This window comes from Palaemon carinicauda, chromosome 44 (genome assembly GCF_036898095.1).
Source record: "Palaemon carinicauda isolate YSFRI2023 chromosome 44, ASM3689809v2, whole genome shotgun sequence".
Taxonomy (NCBI): Eukaryota; Metazoa; Arthropoda; class Malacostraca; order Decapoda; family Palaemonidae; genus Palaemon; species Palaemon carinicauda.
Window position 1 is genome coordinate 44,369,984 of NC_090768.1, and position 22,200 is coordinate 44,392,183.

At 33.2% G+C, this 22,200-nt stretch overlaps 1 protein-coding gene across 6 annotated transcripts in view; it reads left to right on the forward strand.

Moving 5' to 3' along the window:
- The window catches only part of LOC137634304 (ninein-like protein), a 116,633-nt gene that overhangs the window by 71,691 nt on the left and 22,742 nt on the right, over positions 1–22,200 (forward strand). For 5 of the 6 annotated variants that reach the window (XM_068366655.1, XM_068366657.1, XM_068366660.1 and 2 more), the window contains 21 exons: positions 474–710; positions 2,325–2,465; positions 2,966–3,140; positions 3,467–3,583; positions 5,041–5,204; positions 6,325–6,515; positions 7,511–7,653; positions 9,381–9,467; positions 9,754–9,870; positions 12,646–12,741; positions 12,903–13,007; positions 13,794–13,961; positions 14,226–14,329; positions 14,694–14,820; positions 15,266–15,394; positions 15,984–16,250; positions 18,054–18,155; positions 18,502–18,735; positions 18,959–19,033; positions 20,492–20,618; positions 21,499–21,581. In XM_068366655.1, coding sequence (XP_068222756.1) covers positions 474–710; positions 2,325–2,465; positions 2,966–3,140; positions 3,467–3,583; positions 5,041–5,204; positions 6,325–6,515; positions 7,511–7,653; positions 9,381–9,467; positions 9,754–9,870; positions 12,646–12,741; positions 12,903–13,007; positions 13,794–13,961; positions 14,226–14,329; positions 14,694–14,820; positions 15,266–15,394; positions 15,984–16,250; positions 18,054–18,155; positions 18,502–18,735; positions 18,959–19,033; positions 20,492–20,618; positions 21,499–21,581 — 2,989 coding nt within the window. The remainder of the gene's footprint in view (positions 1–473; positions 711–2,324; positions 2,466–2,965; positions 3,141–3,466; positions 3,584–5,040; positions 5,205–6,324; positions 6,516–7,510; positions 7,654–9,380; positions 9,468–9,753; positions 9,871–12,645; positions 12,742–12,902; positions 13,008–13,793; positions 13,962–14,225; positions 14,330–14,693; positions 14,821–15,265; positions 15,395–15,983; positions 16,251–18,053; positions 18,156–18,501; positions 18,736–18,958; positions 19,034–20,491; positions 20,619–21,498; positions 21,582–22,200) is intronic. The other variant, XM_068366658.1, reaches the window with a different exon arrangement.

Consider the following 22,200-nt stretch of genomic DNA (forward strand, 5'->3'; position numbering starts at 1 on the left):
TCCCAATATTCTTCTGAGGGCTTTGTTCTCAAATCTACAAAATAGGATATATTAATTTTTTTCATTCACAAAAGTTAGAGTCAATAACCTGAGATGTTTTATTAATCCAACTCTGAAGTAAATACGGTAATTATAGTAACTGTAACGCCTACATTTCCACTGTACAGGGTATTTGACTACTTACATTATTAAAGGATCTTTGTATTATTCAAAGAGAATTTCATCCTAAATGGATTACAATTTTTAGATTTATTTACTGCTTTCTTCAACACAGAAGCTATTTCTCTGTACTATCTTGCTTGATCAGTGTATTATGCCCTTTTCATATATCCCCCTTAAGTGTCAATTTGAAAACAAAGAATAAATTTTTTTTATTTTTATATTAAAGTGTCAATTTAAAAACAAAGAATAAAATTTTTTTTATTTTCATATTCAAAAAACAAAAAATTAATTTTCTTACTTCTATATTCAAGGTATGCCAACGTGGAGACAATTATTGAATTGTGGGAATCTCTCAGCATTGGAAATGGCACAAGCCTACTCAAGGAGATGGGTTTGCCACACCGTCCACACGACCGCCTCTCGTTGGGCGACCTCTCGGCGGCCCTGGAGGAAGAATGCCGGGTCACGGATGACCAGGCAACCACTACCACTGTCACTTCTGTTCAACTGGCTGTTATCACTTACCTTCATGAAATTAAGTTCCTAAGGTAATGTAATGGATCTTTTAAACTTTTTTTTTTCAGAACTTTTTAAGTTCCAATGTAGAATGATTAAAGCATTATGTGGTCCATTTTTACTGGAGTTTAATTTTTGTAGAATTGACTTTGAAGTACAGTACTCTGTAAGTGATACCATTGTTTATGTGGCGGTTGAAATATATTGCAAACTAGTTCTGTAGCCATAGAGATTCTAGCACCGTATTAATGAAAATATAGAAGTATTAATATACTGTATACTGATTTTGAGACAAAGTTCAGCCCATAGCTGCAACTGTAGAGAAAGATAAGACCATGTACTATACTCAATTTTTTTTCATGAGGCATACAGTATTTGCATTGATTCACAGCGGTGCCCTTTTAGCTCAGAAGAGTTTCCTGCTATCTGATTGGTTAGAATTATCTTGTCCAACCAATCAGCGATCAGGAAACTTTTCCGAGCTAAAAGGGCACCCCTGCGAGTTGGTGTAAATCTGCCTAACTAAAGAGAATTGACTATAGTATGTAATATGATTAAGAAATTCATAAAATTACTCTATGATTATTTATAGACCTTTAATTTGTTCTTCATATTCATGAAAAGAAGCTACAACACTATATCATAGCCTTGATGACCAAGATTCATTGGCATTTAACATAAGTAAAATATGATTTCATGGTTTTTCGCCTTTGTTAATTGTATGGCCAGATTAGATTTTCTTGTTAGTAAATGTGTCATAGTGGTTATTACCTCTGCCAACAAAGTTGTAAGGAGGTTATGTTTCCATCCCGATTTGTTTTGATTGTTTGTTTGGGTGTGTGTTTGTGAACAACTTCCTGGCCACAATTTTAATCATAGAGTAATGAAACTTGTAGGGATTTACTGTTATGTAAAAAGCTGGAAATGATAAAATTTGGGTAGGTCAAGGCCAAAGGTCAAGCTAAATGTCCAATTCAGGTAATCAGCCATAAGTTTGGACATTGTTGTCACAGAGACTTCAAACTTAGTTCATATTTGAGTGTATGAATATCCACACTAATCAATACATATTAACCCTTTTACCCCCAAAGGACGTACTGGTACGTTTCACAAAACTCATCCCTTTACCCCCATGGACGTACCGGTACGTCCTTGCAAAAAACTGCTATTTACATTTTTTTTTACATATTTTTTATGTTTTTTTTTTTTTTTTTTTTTTTTTTTTTTTTTTTTTTTGAGAAACTTCAGGCATTTTCCAAGAGAATGAGACCAACCTGACATCTCTATGATGAAAATTAAGGCTGTTAGAGCAATTTATAAAAAATATACTGCAAAATGTGCTTGAAAAAAAAATAACCTCTGGGGGTTAAGGGTTGGAAAGTTCCAAATAGCCTGGGGGTAAAAGGGTTAAGATAAAAGGTCACGGTCGATAAATAAGCTGCCGAGGTGGAGGTCTACGTTTTACAGTGTGCTCTTTAGTTCTTCCTGTGGTGGGCAAAATAGGAAAGACCGTAATCACACACTCTGTTTTGTTTTCCTATTAGCTTAGACTTACGTTTTAATCCTGTGTGTGGCAATGCAGCTTTTTTTACCGATTATATAATTCCAAAACTGATTATATCAATAAGATGTACTGTTGTTTTCAGGTTATCTCTAGATTCTGCCCGTGGCGAAAGAAACAAGCTGCGCTTTGATTTAAACGAGGCAAATCAACGTTTAGCCCTGCTGGCTCAGGAGCTAGATGAACATAATGCCCATATGGAAGCTTCATCTCAACATCAAATTCAGTGAGTTTGAAATTCTTTCTGTATTCCATTTGTTATCCATTCATACCGGGAAATTTGATAACAGTACCTATTTTAGAACTATTCTCGTGCATTTGTCATGTAATTTTTAGTACAGTATGTAAAAAAATCACCATTCAGGCATTATAAAAGTGTTTGATTATGTCTTTGTTTCTTTGGATATTTTTTAATGGTCATATTAAGGCTTGAAAATCTGTTGATCAATTAAGAGTACATATTTTGGAACCATTCTCATGTATTTGTCATGTAACGTACAGTAATTGACCATTCAGACATTATAAAAGTGATTGTCTTTGGTTCTTTGATATTTTTTTAATGTCCATATCAAAGCTTAAAAATCTGTTATTCAATTAACAGTACATATTTTAGAACAATGCTCTTAGATTTGTCATGTAATGTACAGTAATTTTTCCCAGAGTAGTACGAAATATCTCCACTATTCAGGCATAGATATGATATTAAAAATTTTGTTTGTGTTTTAGGGAACTAGAGAGGCAGTATAGGGACCAAGTTCGTGAGCTTCAGGAGGCCATAACTCGCGAGCGAGATGCAGCCAGGGACCAGGTGTCGTCTGTCATGCGAGAACTGCAGTCACAAAATAGCCAGCTGTTGCAAGAGGACTCTAAACTCAAGGCTAAACTCTCAACACTTCATGGCGTAAGTTTAAGTCTTAACTCCATATGTTTTTGAAATTGCTTACATCGTTGATTATATCAGTACTGTACTGTATGTCAGTAAATATAACTATCTTTTATCTTTTAATGTTTTCATTATTGGATTAACCACCATATAATTTGATTGAGAAAAAGATTATTAAATTCAAAGAGAAGACCCCAGAAATTCATGTGAAAATAGCATTGAGATATAATTTGATTGAGAAAAAGATTATGAAATACTAAGAGAAGACCCCAAAAAGTCATGTAAAAATGGCATTGAGGAAGACTGACCAGATCAAAATTTATATCACTTTCCTTTATTTGCAGGACATAAAACGCTTGGAGTCTGAGAATTTAGAATTGAGCGAGAAGTTACAAGAAGCTCAGCGACAAATATCACAAATGGAAAGGCAATTAGTAGATCTGCAAGAGCTCAGGAAAAAGGTAAGTTTATACATTTGTTGAATAGGCAAATCAGATTACAGAAGTTTAAAAAAACTTGAATGATCACTCATGAGTGGCAAAGGCAAGAGATGGGTCCATTCACTATGTTCAAGAGAGTGGATATATATGCGTATGATTCTCATTTAAGTTCCCTCTTTACCCAAGCTAAGAACTGCCAAAATGTGGTGTGAATTCTGGGTCCATAAATTGCAAGTCCGGCTTTTCACTTTGGTTACAAAAGTAATGAAAGAACACGGATAAGGCTTATTGCAGTGATTAAAGTTATTGCCCTTCAGTGAAGTGATTGAATTCACACTTCAATTATTGGTGAATTTATTAACCAGAGAAGCTCTTCCTCTCAGTTCCTAACATGCTTTGATGGTCAACTGTTGTGAAATGTTAGATATTCCTATCATCCGTTATATTACCACTCGGACAAAGTGTTTTCATTTAAAGATACAATCTTTGCTATGCAATCTGACAATTCAAATAAAGCAACAACCACCAGATCTGGGTTGTTGTTGGTAAAGGAGACGGAGTAACAGATACAGAAACAACAGCTTTGATGAGCAGTTCATAAAGAGTTGCCACAATAACCACTTTTGCTTAATTTGTCCAGAAGTACTCTTGAAATGAGAAACCCCTGAAAACTTATAATGCTCAACAATAAACCAGTCGTCTCTCAACTCTTGGGTCACTGGTGTATCTTAAATACTGTACTGCAATTTGTTGGTAATGAAAAATAAGTATTACAGTTTAAAATGAAATTGAAGAAATCGGCATAGTTTTCATTGGTGTCCTATTTGGTAACGTCCCTGGCTGGTGATCGCCTGACTGGGGTTCAAGTCCCGCTCAGACTCGTTAATCCCTTTGGTCGCTGCAACCTCACTATCCTTGTGAACTAAGGATGGTGGATTTTGGGGGAGCCTATAGGTCTATCTGCCGAGTCATCAGCAGCCATTACCAGCCCCCCCTTGGTTCTAGCTTGGGTGGAGAGGGACTTGGGCACTGATCATATGTATATATTGTCAGTCTCTAGGGCATTGTCCTGTTTGATGGGACAATGTCTTTTTCCCTTGCAACTGCTATTCATGAGTAGCGTTTAAACTTTTAAACCTTGAGTAGGTTGAATATTTTCACTAAAAGCAATCTTCAATTTTTTCATTGTTAATCGTTTTTATGGATGTCATAGCAAATTGTTATAGTACTAACATCAGCTTTTTACAAAGTCAGTACTGTAAGAAGTTTTTAGTCAGTTCTAGGATATTTTAAACCAATGAAAAGTACAATGTATAAAACTTACTGCAGTGCTGGTGTAGTTTTCATCTTAGTGATATTCATTATTCAAGAATAGCTGCTGTTGTTGAATTTTGTTCTGAATTACATTCTGTTAAACAATGGTATCAGTAAAAATGAGACATAGAATTTTACAATTTAACAGAAATATTTTCTTGCAGGTTGCAGAATTTGAATCTCTAAGCCCAAGGGAAGATGAGTACAGAAGATTGTTGGACAGGTTGGAACGAGTAACTGCGGAAAACCAACAACTGCGAGACAATAATGATGAATTACTGTCACAAATGGATTCGTTCCCATTACGTCAGAGCAGCACCAGAAATAGGTATGCAGTTATTTAGCTATTGAGTTAATTATTATAGCTCAAGGTTGGGATCTCATAACTGGAAGCCAAAAATGAAAATAATGATTTGACTCTATTAAAAGAACTTGTAAAAAGATTACTGTAAAGTACATATGGTATGAGCAGCTTTGTGTTCACAAAGCTCGTCTTTAGTATTTCAGTTTAATTTTTGTTATTGTAACAGATGTATATTTCATCGTTTCTGATTGACGTTAATGGTGTTGTAAGGATTAAATGTTGATAGTGGATCACAGTACCGTCTTTCTCAAAGTGTACGATTGCAGTCACTCTGCTGGCATTTTTTCTGAAATGGTATTGCAATTAAAAGATTTTGGACTATGAAGTTTTTAGAAAAAGATAGGATTTCCAATGTGTACTAAGATATAGTGTTATTACTAATAAGTGGGAAAGGTGATCTAGGATAAGAAACAGCAGGAGAATGTCTTCATCTTTCAATTCCTGATTATGATTCCCAAAAATTAACAAAAGACTCCTTCTCCATAGAATTAATGTATTTAAAAGTACGTAATTATGTTTTGAATTAATTTTAAAACATTTAAATAAGAATCAAATCATTGTTCTCTAGTCTAGGGTAGTGCCATAGCCTCTGTACCATGGTCTTTCCTGTCTTGGAATAGAGTTCTCTTGCTTGAGAGTACACTCAGGCACACTATTCTATCTTGTTTCTCTTCCTCTGTTTGTTTTGTAAGTGTTTATTTCCTTTCCTCTCTAGGCTATTTTTCCCTGTTGGTGCCCTTGGGCTTATAGCATCTTAGCATCCTGCTTTTTCAACTAGGGTTGTAGCTTAGCAAGTAGTAATGATAATAATTATGCTTTATGATATACTTGTACATACATACATATACTAAGGCACTTCCCCCAATTTTGGGGGGTAGCCGACATCAAACAATTGAAACAAAAAAGGGGACGTCTCCTCTCTATGTTCCTCCCAGCCTGACAAGGGACTCAACCGAGTTCGGCTGGTACTGCTAGGGTGGCACAGCCTGCCCTCCCACATTATCCACCACAGATGAAGCTTCATAATGCTGAATCCCCTACTGCTGCTACCTGCTACTTGTAATACCAGTATTTATATTTACAGTGACAAGGAAAGCCTAGATGGCTCATGTCTCGGAGACTACGTTGATCCACCTATAGGTCTTCTAGCTCCAGTTAAGAGACGGGGTTCTAATAGCGGCTCCGGCGATGATAGTTGCGAGGAAGAAAGTCCTCGAGGCGTTAAAGTTAGGCGATGCAGTAAAGGTTTAAATGTGCATTATGTTGATGTTGGATGTAAGTATTATGCCTTAGTCTTTGCTGTTTAAGTTTTTAGTCCTTTGAGTGTCACTGGACATATTTTACGTAGAATTTTTCTACCTCCTTCAGTGCCATTAGACATATTTTGATTATACAATAGTTTTTTCTTTTCCTCTTTTTATTTATGTATTTGGAATTTTTACAAAATATGTTACATATAATTTTCTCTTTCTTTATTTATGTCTATTAAATTTTTAAAAATATTTAACAGTATATATGAATGGAAATTGAATTTAATTTGCTATATGATAATGAATATTTAAATTCCTATCATGTATATTTTTGTGCAAAGAGAGATTAAGTAGTGTAAAAAAAAATGTCCTATGGCTCGAGTGCCAAATCATATGGTGAGGGTTTGACTCTAATAGGGTTAACAGAAAATCGTTTTAAAAATTACTTCCTATTTTTCAAAGGGAACTTTTCATTTACAGTCATCTATTTTCTTATTGGAAATAAAATCTTGAATATTAACAGAAGAAGTAAAGCCATTGTATTGTCATCATTTCATTCATTTTATCGGACCACTTTTCTTTGGTTTTCCATCTAATATTTGTCAAATCTTTATGCCTTAACATAGCAACCTTCATCATTTCTATTAAAGATTCCCATTCAAGATGATAAAATATGTTAATTCGTTTTCGTAAATTTCACGTCTTGGTTTCCCTCTGAACACTGTAGTACATATACGTACAGTGGTACCTCGGTTTATGAGTTTATTTCATTCTGGGAGCTCTTTGGCAAACCAAAATGCTTGTCAACTAAAGACAATTTTCCCTTCAGAAATGAAGGAGCTACACTTTATGGGTTCCACACATCCATAAATATTTTATACAATTTTTATAGTGAGGTGTAAATGAAAATTTCATATGAAAAGCTACCCCACTCTGTTAAGAAAATAAAATGGCTGGTATTGTCAATACTTTGTGAGTCTAAATTATGAATATTTAGTCTTTCAATTCAATTATTTCCAGCTTATGATGAATCCTTCCTCGACACCAGTATGTCCAGCCTGTTGAAGGGTGGGGTGCCAGGTCTTCAAAATCTGGACACCTCACAACCTCCATCTCTAGATGAGTTTTCCAGTAGACTTCAGAGGAAAAATTCTGGGCAAAGTGTAAGTATCCAAATTTAAATGTTTCAAAAAAGGATTTCTTAGATTTGAAGTTTAGAACTACTCTAGAACTAAATTTGATTGAAAGAAACTAAAGACATTGACCTTAACCCTTTTACCCCCAAAGGATGTACTGGTACGTTTCACAAAAGCCATCCCTTTACCCCCATGGACGTACCGGTACGAACCTGGCAAACAAATGCTATAAAAAATTTTTTTTCATATTTTTGATAATACTTTGAGAAAATTCAGGTATTTTCCAAGAGAATGAGACCAACCTGACCTCTCTATGACAAAAATTAAGGCTGTTAGAGCAATTTAGAAAAAAATATACTGCAAAATGTGCTAGGAAAAAAAAAACCTGGGGGTAAAAGGGTTAATTGTCAATACTGTATATAGTTGCGCTTGAAATAATTTTGATTACTAAGCACAGTATTTAATTGTAAAATGGAAGCTTTGGAGATATGTAGTCTCTTGAGCTTCACAACATTGGACTGATAAGTTATGGTTTTTGTATGATTTGTTTGTCTGTTTAAGGGTTACGGTATACGTCTGTTTAATGGCAGAAACTGATTACATTATAGAAGTAATACAATACTACTGCAACTTTTGACGTTTTTAACTTATGAATGATGCAAGATAGAGAATTCCAAATTGACTTGTGTAGTCCACTGAAAAAAGCATATTGAAGAGTGAGGTCTGTGTTATACGTAGGAGTTCAAAGTTCAAGTACAGTAGTTATTTAACATGGGCCATAACTTTGGAACTTTTTGGTGCCAAGACTTTATATTTGGCATGCATATTCTGCTGATGATGCAGTTGTTTGTTTCATAAGACAAATTAGAATTTAACCTTATGCAATAGTTATTATTATTGTTTGAATGGTATTGATATATCCAGTTCTAAAATTGATAGTACTGTAACAACTGTAAATGTAATCATGGTTGAATTGAGACAAAATATGTTAAGTCAGATGTCTCAAAAATCAAAGGACTTTGCAATAAAAGATCAGAATCATTTTTCTATACAGAGAGGCCACTCTTTTCTGAAAGAGATTCAATCCCCCTACTCTTTTCCCTAGCATAGGAAACGCTTTCTTTATATAAAATATGAACTCCACAGAACTATACATGTGAGAGGGGGATCTTTTATATTTTTAAAATATATTCAAGGGAGGTTTGGGGAAATTGTTATAGGTAAGATGCAACTTTACCACTGTGATCTCATAACTCCTGTCACAGAATTGGGGCTCCAATAACAGTAAAAATTTAACCATAACTGTATTTTCACCTATTTGAGGTAGCAGTATTCTTTTTAAGGTATATATATATGCTGGATATTTATGTAGTATTCGTTTGTAAAGTGTGGTCGCTGTATATTATTTATTATTACCTCCACCAACTAAGTTGGAAGGAGTCACAGTCAAGCAAAATGTCCAATTCACGTAATCAGCCTTAGGTTTGGACATCGTAATCATAGAGATTCCAAACTGAGTACATATTTAAGTGTATGAAAATCCACGCCAATTAATACATGTTAAGGTCAAAGGTCAAGTTCAAGCAAAAGGTCGAGAAATAAGCTGCCGCAGTGGATGTCTGCGCTCTACTGAGTGCATCTCTAATTCCATATGCAGTATAATTGATCTTAATAATCATAGTGTATTCATTCTTGATAGACCTTCCATTACACTCATGTTTAGACAGAGTTTTCAGTGCCTTATCTCTGTGCAGGATGTGAGTGACGGAGGCTTCATGAAGGAGACTGGTTCTCCTAGCCTCAAGAGTCCATCTCAGCTACTTAATAGAGAATTGAAACAGGTAAGAAATTGTCTGTTGAAGCAAGTGAGAAACTTGATGGTAAACAGAATAGATTTAAAGGAGAAATTAGAATGCTATAATTCAAAAGTTTTACGTAAGGAAATACATAAAGTTGTGAATGGCATTACTGTACTTATAATTTTTCATGTGAAATATATTTCCTTTAGATTATAAAATAATTAAACTTGTGAATGGCTCTATTTGAAGCATATCTTTATGCAAGATATATTTTGTTAGTTTATAATTTTTCTATTGTTTCTTGATGATAAACTTGTCCTTATTTCAGGTGTTCAGACATGTAAGGGCTTCTGTCAAAGAAGAATATAAACAAGAAGGAACTGATTGTGATTCTGACAGGAGCTATGAGGGAGAATCAAAAAGGATGAGAAGAACAACACCAGAGGTAAATAGCTATTTCCATCTTTAATTAGTAGCACTGCGTAATCTCATAGAAATTGGTTAATTGGTATGGCCTTGATGTATGAACCTCTTATTTCTTTCAGTACTGTATTTGCTTGCTGTATCGCATGCTTAGATGTGTTATGTACTATTTTATTTGACACTTGACCCTTTGAAATTTGACACTTGACCCTTTGAAATTCTGATGGCTATTTTCTCAGGTAATTTCAACTCATTTTGATATTTCATTTGAGTTGATTTCCACTTTTAAAACATACTTCAGTATAGTAAGTAAAAGTATTTAGCTTGAAATTAATGTCATATATAGCATTACATTTACAGCCTATTCCCGAAAGCATTCCGAGTTTGATATCTCACAGACAAGTTGTGGGACCTCTCTGAATCTCAAAGGGTTTAATATACACACTTCAGATTTCAGAGTACTTCAACAGGATTTGCTTTTTTTAAGTATAATGAAGTTGAAATATGCATGGCTTTGTTTGCATGTTTTAGTTAATGTAGTGATGCAAGCCATTTTTGCTCTTGATTATATTTTAACCCTTTTGTATTTTCTGTAGAATCTTTTATATGTCTTTACTGAGTACCCTATGCTGACACATATTTCCACCAAATATTTTGAAGACACTGTAATGTTTTCTATTATTTATGAATGCTGTAATTTTTAAGTACCTTTCAAAGTCTCAAAAGAATTCATTGGTGAAATTTCCAAAAGTTAAGGCATTTCATCGAGAGAGAAAAAAGTATTTGTCAAAGGATTGGTTACCTCAGAGCATTTTCTTAATGCCTGCATATAACCAAAGGGTCAAAATGCAGAGAAAATATCCATCCATCCATATACCAAGGCACTTCCCCCAATTTTGGGGGGTAGCCGACACCAACAATGAAACAAAACAAAAAAAGGGGACCTCTACTCTCTACGTTCCTTCAGCCTAATCAGGGACTCAACCGAGTTCAGCTGGTACTGCTAGGGTGCCACAGCCTAACCTCCCAGAAAATATAGTGCTACCTAAATAGAAAATTTAATTTAATTATATAGAGATAGATTTATAAGATTAACTTGAATACTAGAAGTACTGTGTATTGGGAGGAGATAGTGGTAGCATTGAAAAAATATAATCTTGAAATAATCAAGTTGCTTGTGACAATATGAAGTTTGTTCAGCCGTGAAAAATAATGTATTGGTAGTTATTCTGTTATCCCAGCATTACTCTTAATACATTTATATTAAAAGAATATAAAAATGAATTGATTCGTTAAGAATTGCTACTCGTTAGCATCATCATCATCTCCTACGCCTATTGACGCAGAGGGCCTCTGTTAGATTTCACCAGTCGTCTCTATCTTGAGCTTTTAAATCAATACTTCTCCATTCATCATCTCTTACTTCTCTCTTTATAGTCCTCAGCCATATAGGCCTGGGCCTTCCAACTTTTCTAGTGCCTTGTGGAACCCAGTTGAAAGTTTGGTGAACTCTCTTGGGAAGTGGAAAGAACATGCCCAAATCATCTCCATCTACCCCTCACCATGATCTCATGGCTATACTTTGCAAAAAAAAATTTCTTGACATTTTGTTTTTTAATCAAAAGTATATCCTGAATGTTAAAAAATATGTTGGTACTCGGAAGTCATTTCATTCAACCACAAATTCCAAATATGCTGTCTGAAGAGAACTTTATTTCTGTCCCAACATATGAGAAATGTAGGACTCTTTAGATATTTTCTTTTTACCATGTTAGCTAAATAGTTGAAATGTTTTGGCATTTATCTGTAGTTACGGAAATGGAGGTTACAGGTAAATACTTTGGAATTTTCTTGTTTCCTCGTTGCCCTTTTGCTAAAAATTATCGTTGGTTTGAATATACAATATCGTACATTAAGTACAAATTTTATAGAAATTAAGAAATCGCTTTGTTTGTTGCAAAAGGAAGGGCAATACTTCAATAAGATTTTCAACGAAGATTTAAATTGAATTTCAGTTGTTGATAATGTAAATGGAATTACAAGTGCATGATGTAGAGAGAAAGTTTTGCTCAATGTCATATAGTTATCAAGATTGTAGGAGGGCATGAAAAAATGTCAACACTTGTAGAGGAATGCAAACGTTGTGCGTTTAAACTGACACATGCTTTAATCACCGCAAGTTGTTTGTGCAAGTTTTTACCCATGTCTAATGATGTAAGAAGAATAGATTTATTTTCTCCAGAACAAATTTTCTGTATATATTCTTATAATAAGTAAATTTCTCTTACTTTACCTTCTGTTGATTGCATTCATGACCACATATTTTTTCAGACCATGTTGTAACACAGCATGATTAACTTTGATTCGCCAAGACATTTTGATGAGACGGGGGTATTAGGCGCTGCCCTTTAGTATAACATAGTTATAATGCTTTTGATAATATTAGTAGCTTCTGTTATAACTAATATGATTCTCTAAATTTAAGATTTTGAAAAACTAAAGCTCATGTATACTGATCACATTCAAAGATTTTTAAAGTATATTTATTATTAATTATTTTGATGTCAGACTGGTCAATAATTATGTGGACTGATGCATACTGCAATTTTTCTTTTGGCTTATATCATTTCCTTTGTTTGTCTCTTCTATGGAATATATGGGAAACTTTCTATGCTAGATTGCACAGTACTGAGTTTATTGCATTGCCAGTATATATATTGTAGTCTCTTGGTTAGAGTGATGTGTTTTTTTTTCAGTATTAAAAGCTTTTGTATTCCTCTCTCTTGCACAATTTGAGGTGGTGTTTGAGCCTGACAGCAGATCTCACCAACTTGTGGGAAGAGACATGGCTCGTCTTTTCAAGGAGAAAGAAAGGCATCTGAAGTTGGACCAAGTATGGAGTAGCCCTAGAAATTATCTTTTTATTTATCTTCTAATAAATATTTTGTATATTTTTTTCATTTGTTGGATCATTTTAATTTATCATGGTTTCTGTTTTTACCTATGTCGAGAGAGGGATAATGTTAAAATTACAAGGATACAATTTTTTTTCAGGAATTAGAGGCGGAATTAATCAAATTACGCGATGAGAGGGACAGGCTGGCAAAGCAGCTTGCATTGCAACAAGAAGAATTTGCACATCAGTTAGAAAAGAAAGAGGTAAGATAGTAAACAGTAAATTATTCTGAAGATTCAAATTCCATTATTATTGTTATTATTATTATTATTATTATTATTTGCTAAGCTACAACCCTAGTTGGAAAAGCAGGATGCTATAAGCCCAAGGGCTCCAACAGGGAAAATAGATATGTTGCAATACCAAGTTAGTCCTGTTTCAGATACCTGGTTCTCCTTACCCTTTGCAGCTTATTATTGAAAAGACTTAATAATTCTCCTTGATGTTTACCATTAAGAGCTTTATTAACTTTGGCAATTTTGTTATCTTTTTAAGTTTTATTAAAATGATATTGCATAAGTGATATTAGCCATTTGACTGGGTGATCTAACATGTACTCTCATCAATATATCACAGGTCTCAAAATTCCATATTATTCTATAGATAGATTATTTTTCGTGGGCTCACGAGACTAATGAATGACTTGCTAATTGAAAAAGGGAATCGAAGCATATTAATCTACCTCAAAGGATTATTGTGTAGTTAAGTCTTAATGATCACATCAATAATTGAAAGATGAGTAATTTTCTAGTACAGTATACGTAATCTCATTCAAAGAGCTCCAAATCTTCCCCTTCAAGTTGTTAGGATAATAGAAAAGTGAGTGGGCTCAAAAATTAGTTTGTCACTTTACTAATTCATTTTATGTTTTCCATGTTAATAAAGATTATTAGTTTAATCATTATCTGTTTAATGTTCATTCTGTGACCTAGTGTATTTTCTGTATTTTGTGCAATATACTTAAATTATTTTTCTTATAATTTCAACAGTTTGAAGTTGAGCAAGCCCTTGAAGAATGCACTGGTATCAAGGAACAACTGGAGAAGACCACAACACAATTAAATCTCTCTTTACCAGAAACAAACTCGTCTAGTTTACCCCGTTCGTCCACTCCTGTCAAGTCAACCCATTCTGCTCCTACCAGTTTGAAAGACAAGGTGAGATAATATAGCTGTAAATTAGCAGTAGATATGTGTTTTATGCTATTCATATTGAGTCTAGCATTAAGTGAAAGAAATTCTTTTTAAAGGCTTACTTGTTTAAGGAGTAATTGAAATTAAAGCACAAGATCTTTTGGTTAGTTAATGTTAATAATATAATATATAAAGTTCACTTTTTAATACATAATGGTACCTAGACACAGGACAAGTGTGTAACCAGTTTCAGGTTATTTAAAACTATGTGTGTTATATATCTAACAGGGCCAGCTGTTAACCATGGCATTAGAAGAGCTTGAGATGGCTTTACGACGCGAAGAACAGGAAAGAGCCCAGAGAATCAGTGTGGAGGCAATGTTGGCGAAACGGTATGTTAGATACTCGCAGAAATTAAAAGGGAAATTCTTCAATTTGATTTTTTACTTCAAATGCATATTTGAATCTCAGAATGCATAATTTTTTATCATGTAGATCTGTTCATATTTCCAAAAAGAAAATTCTAAACCTCTTTTTGAGGATGCTCAACTTCTTGAAAGTGATTACCCTCTCTTATACATAATTTCTTTTGTAAATTCAAAATTATATCCATACCATTAGTAAATCTTTTGTGTAAGTGGGTACTTGTAAACAAATGTATTGATGTCTTTATACTGTCAGTATGGTAATTTCTTCTTCAAATGCTGAATGTAGTTACCAGAAAAAATTAATATTTTGCTTTCCAATCTCTTTTAGGAATGATGGTGACAGTAGTTCAGAATCTGTTGGAGGAGAAACCACAACTACATATCCTCAAACTCCTTCGGAACCATCTTCATCTGCCAAGCTCTTGTTAAAAGGTTTAGGAGCTCCGAGCGGGGAGGTAAGATTTTGTTCAAAAACAAGTGTTCCCCTAATGAATTGTGTTAATACCACTGCCAATGAAGTTGGAAGGAGGTTATGTTTTACTCCCTGTTTGTGTGTTTGTTTGTATGTTTGTGAACAGCTTCCCGGCCAAAATTTTAATCATAGAATAATGAAACTTGTAGGGATTAACTGTTATGTAAAAAGATGAAAATAATGAAATTTTGGAAGGTCAAAGTCACGGTCAGGCAAAAGGTCCAGTTCACGTAATCAGCCATAAGTTTGTGGATTATCACAGAGACTCCAAACTTGGTTCATATTTGAGTGTATGAAAATCCACGCCAATTAATACATGTCAAGGTTAAGGTCTAGCAAAAGGGCGAGAAATGAGCTGCCGTGGCAACTTGCATAGTGTGTATAAATTGTGAAAGTTTTGTGATGTAAATACAGTACTTAATTTACAGGGACGCGTTCGTGTTCTGGAAGAACAATGTCGAGGCCTGGAGGGAGAACTTGCTAGGGTGAGGGTTGAAGTTTTGAAAATGGTTGAAGAAAGAGAGCAGCTTTTGCAACAGAAGGAAGACCTTGAAAAGGTAAGGTCTTTGAAGTTCACATGGAAATTGATTATTATACGTACAGTAGGTAATGTAAATTGGTAATGGCAAGTTTTTAACTTATTTGGTAAGGCGGGAAGGGATTTTGATTTTACGTGTACTATATATTTGTGCAGTTCAAAATTTGTCATATCAATACTGGTAATCTTACTACTTGTACACACACACATACACACTACATAGTAAATAAATAGTACATCACAATCATAAATTGAATTACATTTGTTATGTACTTTAATGTTTAAATGTTTTTAATCTTAAAAAAAGGTATATTGTTTTATAGTAACGTTCACTGGTATTTATTCTTTGGCTGATGGATGCATACTGTACTGCAATAGAAGATTTCATATTACCTTTTTTTGCTTTGTTTTTAAAGATGGGTTTGCAAACATGTTATAAAGTGTTTCATAGTTCTAAGCATAATTCATTTGTTACTATTACTTACATTATGTAACCAAAACAAAATTTTTATAGTAATGATCTTAATGCAAAATTTTATTTATGATTTTAACAATCCACTTACATTTAAGAGGTATTTTGATTTTTCATGTTGTAAATCATATTGCAGAGGAAAGACAGTGAAGGATCTGAGAACATAAAACAAAGATGCAGAAATTTAGTAGAAAAAATAAAGAAAAAACGTTTGGCACATTCACCTAAGACTGAAGACAGTTCTGCCAGTGACTGCGTAAAACAGGAAGCTGATAATTCGGTTACATCGGAAGCCAAGAGCGACTCCAGCTGTGTCGAGGCCAAGGAAGATGCTGTTGGTAAAGACGATTCTGGCAAACCTGAAGACGATAATAAAGATGAGGTTGAACTCTTGGAGGAAGAGGTAAAATCAGTGTTATTGCAATACTTTCAGATTTTAATGTGTAACCTGTAAATGCATGGCTCTTCAAGATGGGAATCTGTGGCATGCCTTTTGTCAGATTAAAGTCTTAATTTTTTGCACAGTTTAGTTTTCAGCATATCCGTAGAAGACAGTCTTTCCTATGGATATATATATATATATATATATATATATATATATATATATATATATATATATATATATATATATATATTATATATATATATATTTGATAATAACTATCACATATAATGGTATTATAATTTTTTTATTTTTTGTCTTTTAGTGTGTCTTAAAGATAAGTTAATCGACAGTAATGTTTGTTTAGAAATATTGTACAGTAATCCGTTCTAGCCACCCCCGCAATAGTGAAAAGCTGCGAAGTAGATACATAAATTTACGGTATTTTTTTTTTATTCATTTTAAAGATTTTAGCATTCTTATTTTATTTACAAATTTAACCTTTGTAAACCTGTTATACATTCTTAAAACACTTTAAACAAAACCTTACTTTTACTGTAGAAACATCCTTACGTACACACAAATAAAAAGATAAATATTTGAACACTTATTGACGTTTGTACTACTTGGCCAGGCTATGCGTTTGCCAAACTATATGTCCATTTACTGTGATAAAAAAGTACAGCTGTATTAAAATAAACAGGATTTTAATAACACTGATGTTTCACTTAACTGTATCCAATAATAAGGCATTTAATATTCACATATTAGTATCATTGTGAAGTAAAAACAGTAAATACTATATACTGTACTTCTTATCCGTTGTTTATTATGATCGGGACTGTTTAAACTTTCCAAATCAGCTGATTAAGCAAACTACCGAAGGAATTTTATTTCTTTTGCTAAACTCTCCTTTTTATTTTACCATATTAAGGTATGTAATTTTTTATGAAAATGCTTTTCTCATATTTTTATTACCATCGATTTTAATGTCATATTGAAGTTTATGGGTGTTTCATTCTTGTTGCTGATACACAATAATTTTATAGTCTTAAGCTTTGCGGTGCTTAATTATAAAGCCTAGGTGACTAAATTTTTTCAATTCTTTAGTTTTTGTGCCAATTGGTTTACCTTTTTATAAAACGAAAAAATTATAATAACGTTCACGTTCTACTTAACGTCATTTGAAACAACTACAGTAATTTTTTACTATCGTTCCAAAGTTGAAATGCAGGAAAAAAATAGCTATTGTTATCCGAATCGGTTTTTCATAACAAAACCTCTGCTTTTCGTAACAAAACATCTGTTTTCCATTCACTTGTTTAAAGCCGAATACGATAATAACAATACTTCTGTTGCATTTATCATTCTCTTTTGCTTTTTTAACTTATTGAACTAGAAGTTAGGATAGAGAGGTGGAGGAAACGAGTTAGTTTATTATAATTTGGTATAAATAAAAAACTTATGTGAATTGCAAGATATATGATAAAAACCATTTTATGGATGAAAATTTGGAGGTCGCACAATATGCGAGTATATACAGTATTACTATAATTTACTTTATTAATTTTTAGGCCCAAACATGACTTATTATCAAAAAAATCATCGAAATATGAAAAATTAAAAACTTTACCACCATCAGAAACCCGCAACATAAAGGGGCGTCCTCAATGTAGATGTACATATATATTTATAAATCCACGATGTGCTGAGCGATAGGTGAACCGTGACAGACAAGGGATTACTGTACAGTATACCTCTCATATAATGCAAGGAAGAACAAAAATATAAATCTGAACATGGCATTACCAAACATTTTTCCAGGTTTCAACTCTGGAAAAGGAATTGGCTCTTGAACAAGATAACCTAGAAAAACAAAAGGCAACATTACTGGAGAAAAATGGGAAGCTGGAACAAGATATAGAGGTAAGTCATTTCATGATGAAGAATAGAATTGCATTAAATTTGACACTATTCTTATTTGTAAACAGAATTTCAGTTCAATAGTTCAAGTTACAGGACAATACAAGTGAGTGCCTTGAGACAATTGAAAACAAAATCTTTTTAAATGTATGCAATCTATTCTACATTGGTTTTATATTTTTTAATATAGGAATAGAACAGAAGTTTATGTAGGTTATCAAATTGATTATTTTGAGTATTTATTTATCATCAGAATCCATACTTTATTTTAAATATGTCCATCATTGATAAAAAGTGTGGAATTCATAATGCAATATTAAGCTTATCATATTTTTCCACTTTTTTAAAGATACTTCGCGTTGAACTAGACAAAAGCGAAGACTACTGGACCCTGAAGCTGCAAGAAGAACAAGATTACTATGAAGAGGAAAGAAGACTTTACGATGATAAATTTTCAGCACTGGAGAAAAAAATCCGCGAATATGAAGAATTGGTCTTAACAGGTGGCGCCAATGGTAGAGACATATCTGAAGAATCCGATAGACTCTCTACTATTGATGAAAGTGTAGTTTGGGAAAAACAGGTAAGATTATTATCCCTCTGTTTTTCATGTTTGTTTTGAATATATAGAATGAATTATGTAAGCATTACAAAGAAGAGTGATTTTATTATTCTATTTGTTACAACTCCTAATACAGACCCTTTTGCGCTTTACTATGGAGTACAGTACAGTACAAGTAAAGAGTTCAAGGTTTGTATAGTTAGGAAAAATACAAAATACTTTCAAATTTGTTATCTTTTATCAGGTTACAGACTTGGAAGAAGAAGTTTCAACGTTGAGGAGACAGATAGATGATCTTCGAGAAGAAAGATTTAATATGGTGAGTGACCCATTTTATCATATTTTTTCCACATGATTAAGTACCCCTTCGTGTAGTACTGTACATAAAGTTTTACTTGGATTTTATTCCAAATGCTTCAAGTAATACCTCTTATGTTCAGTTAATCTGGGGAGAATTTTAGTTTTAAAGATTTTTTAGAGCTCTGTATTAATTGAAAAACCTGTTTTAAAAGTTTCGTTTTTAAATCAATGTTAATTAGTTTGCAATATCTTAAAAATAAAAAAAAAATTTCTAATTTATTAATATAAACTGTAGCCACCAGCTGCCTACAAAGGAATGGTAAAGCGGAGTGGTATAGGAGCACCAGATGGTGATAGGATATGTAACGGCTCCTTACTTATCCTACCCCTTAGAGGATTAGACTAGGTAAAGTCTGTTTGGGGTGCAGATATCTATGGTTATCTTAGGATACGTCCCTGATTATACACGATATCTTCGGATAGTCGTCTCCTGGGGTTTGAACCCCGTGATACCTGACGGTAATTCTCTTGTAATTATCAATCGCAGAAATATTATACTGTAGAAAGTTGCCAGAAGGAACTTCAATCAGGATGACATGGCTTGAGCCCAAAAATAGATTTTGCCTACCTCAAAATCCCTTTATTGTCATCATCATAAATTTATTTTGTCATATTTTCCCTTTATATTAAATAGGGATTCCTCAGATTTTATTTATTTGGTAAGTGCTCCTGTAAATCAGACTTGGCAAATTATGTGTTTAGAGTAGAATTTTGAATAACATAATGTAGGCTTAGCATTTTACTCTATTGTCTTTGTGCTTCACAGATAAGGACTTCTGTAGATCTCTTGGTGTAAATCTCAAAAAGAGTGCAATGAAATTATAATAAAGTACTTTTTTTCACGCCTTGAGTCTAATCTCATCTATTGTCAGGTTTTCTTATATTCTGGTCAGTTCCCCATTGGTGGGTACTTCATCTGTTATGGCTTTTTCTGTATTATCATCTCCAGTTTGTGTTCTCTAATATCATTATCTCCAGTTTGCATTAATTCTATTCATGCTGTAGAATTTCAAAATACCGTACTGACTTTATTTCTCTTTTTTCCTTTCATGGTTTCTTTTTTCCCCTATTTTGCCACTTTCACTTTTCAGTTATTCCTTATCCCCTTAGCTACCTCAGGTCCTTTCTTGTTTCCCTCATATAGGATTCCTTTTCATGTACCAGTACACTGTATCCTCTTATCCTCCTAACCGACACGACAAATAATTGTAATACTGCAGCTTCTGCATTTATTGATTCTGTGCCAGTCATTATTTCATGTGGTTTTGATTCATGCTACAGTCATGATATTATTTTAAGTCTCATATATAAAAGCTGCGGATATTCACGCTTCAGGAAGAGCATTTATTATTTTGTAAATAGTATAAAGGTTCTGAGCTTGGAGTTCTTCAGATGAAAATACTACTGTTTATTTCAGGAGTGTGGTTGGGAAGCCCGTGTTAGCGAAGACAGGCAGAAAGCAGCCCAAGAGTGTGAGAAACTTCAAGATCAAATATCTTCCCTCACTACCCAGCTTCATCAAGCCCAGCATCAAGTTAATTCAGGTTTGAAAGAAATTATTATAAGAAGCTTTTGTTATTTTAGAAGTAATTTAAGTTTTAGGTAATCACCAGACCTGCTTGCTCTTGATATTGCTTTCTTTAAACCAAGCCTTTGCTAATTTAGAATATGGGTTAATCTTATTATCATCCAGGTCAACAGATTACTTCACTAGCTAAGCTACAACTCTAGTGGAAAAGTGGGATGTTAAAAGCCTTTTGGTACATGGCAAGCTTGTGGCAGTGTAATACTCCTTTTGGGATGGCGGTTTAAAAAAAAAAATTCTATTCAAATGTTAAATTGGCGCTAGCAGTTTCTATTAAAAAGTAAGATTCAAGCAAGTAATTTTATATCATAAGAATCTCAAGTTATTATAGGATTTTTAAAAATTTTTTCAACTTTCATTTTTGCTGTTAGCATAAAAAACTCAGGTTGTTGAATAAATGTTTGCTTCAAAGTTGGTAGATATTTTTGCATTCTATGTTTGTATAGCTTAGCTTAACTAATATACACTTGAAACACAATAGTATTGAAATTACTTGCCACAAAAGATACAAAAATAATGATATACTACTATTGTAAAGTATAAACAGTCGGTAATAGTTCAGACTGGAAGAAAAGAAATTGATAAGTGTTTATTGTAAGAGGAGTTGATTAAATAGTGCTTTCAACATTGTCTTGGTTATATCAGTGTACAGAAAATGCATTCCAAAAGGATGTTAGCCATCAATTTCCCAATTTTTTGACAGTGGCCAAAGACTGCAAAATTGTTTTGCCGCTTATGATATAATGTATATCGAATATAAGAGGCTAGAGTACAGTAATACCATAAGCTTTTCATTGTAGAGTTTAGTTACAGTTTTAACCATCTGCATTCTTTTTCAGTTTTGGAAGAGTTAGACAAGGTGAGAAGAGAATCGGAAAATCGTGTGAGGGAATTAGCGAGCCAAAACAGATTAAATATACAGGTAGGATTTTTAAGAATATTAGTAAGTTAAATTGTAAGTCTTCCTGAAAATTTTAAGGTCTAAAGATCCAGTATGCATTGAACTTTGGCAATTCAAATTAAGTGCTTTGCTTTCATTTTCAGTTGATTGTAGATTAGCTAGTTTTATTAGTAGATAGCTTGTTTTTCAGTGTTTCTTTCTTTAATGTCACAAGATAATCAGTGGTAGATCAATAGCATTTCTAAAGTATTTCTAGTTTACATTTTTATTTGTGCTACATTCCCCTGCATGTGTTGATTTTACTCTTCCTTTAAGCTGTGAGTGTTTGTGTGTTATGTGATGTTTACTAGTTACTTTTAGCTTATTTAATTAACATAACATTTTACTCTCTATCACTGATAGAACAATTATTGACCCAATTAAAATAAATTAGAATAAATCATTCACTTGCTTCACAAGTCTTAGACACCATCACCTGAAAAAATCCTACATTATTCCCTTTTAACTTTGCTAAACTTTTATCCGATAATAACTTGCAACCATGACATAAGTTTCACCGAAGGAAAATTTTTCCATACAGAATTGTCGACTACACTTACATTTAACCATTGTAATGTTATTTTAAAACAACTTTTGAATT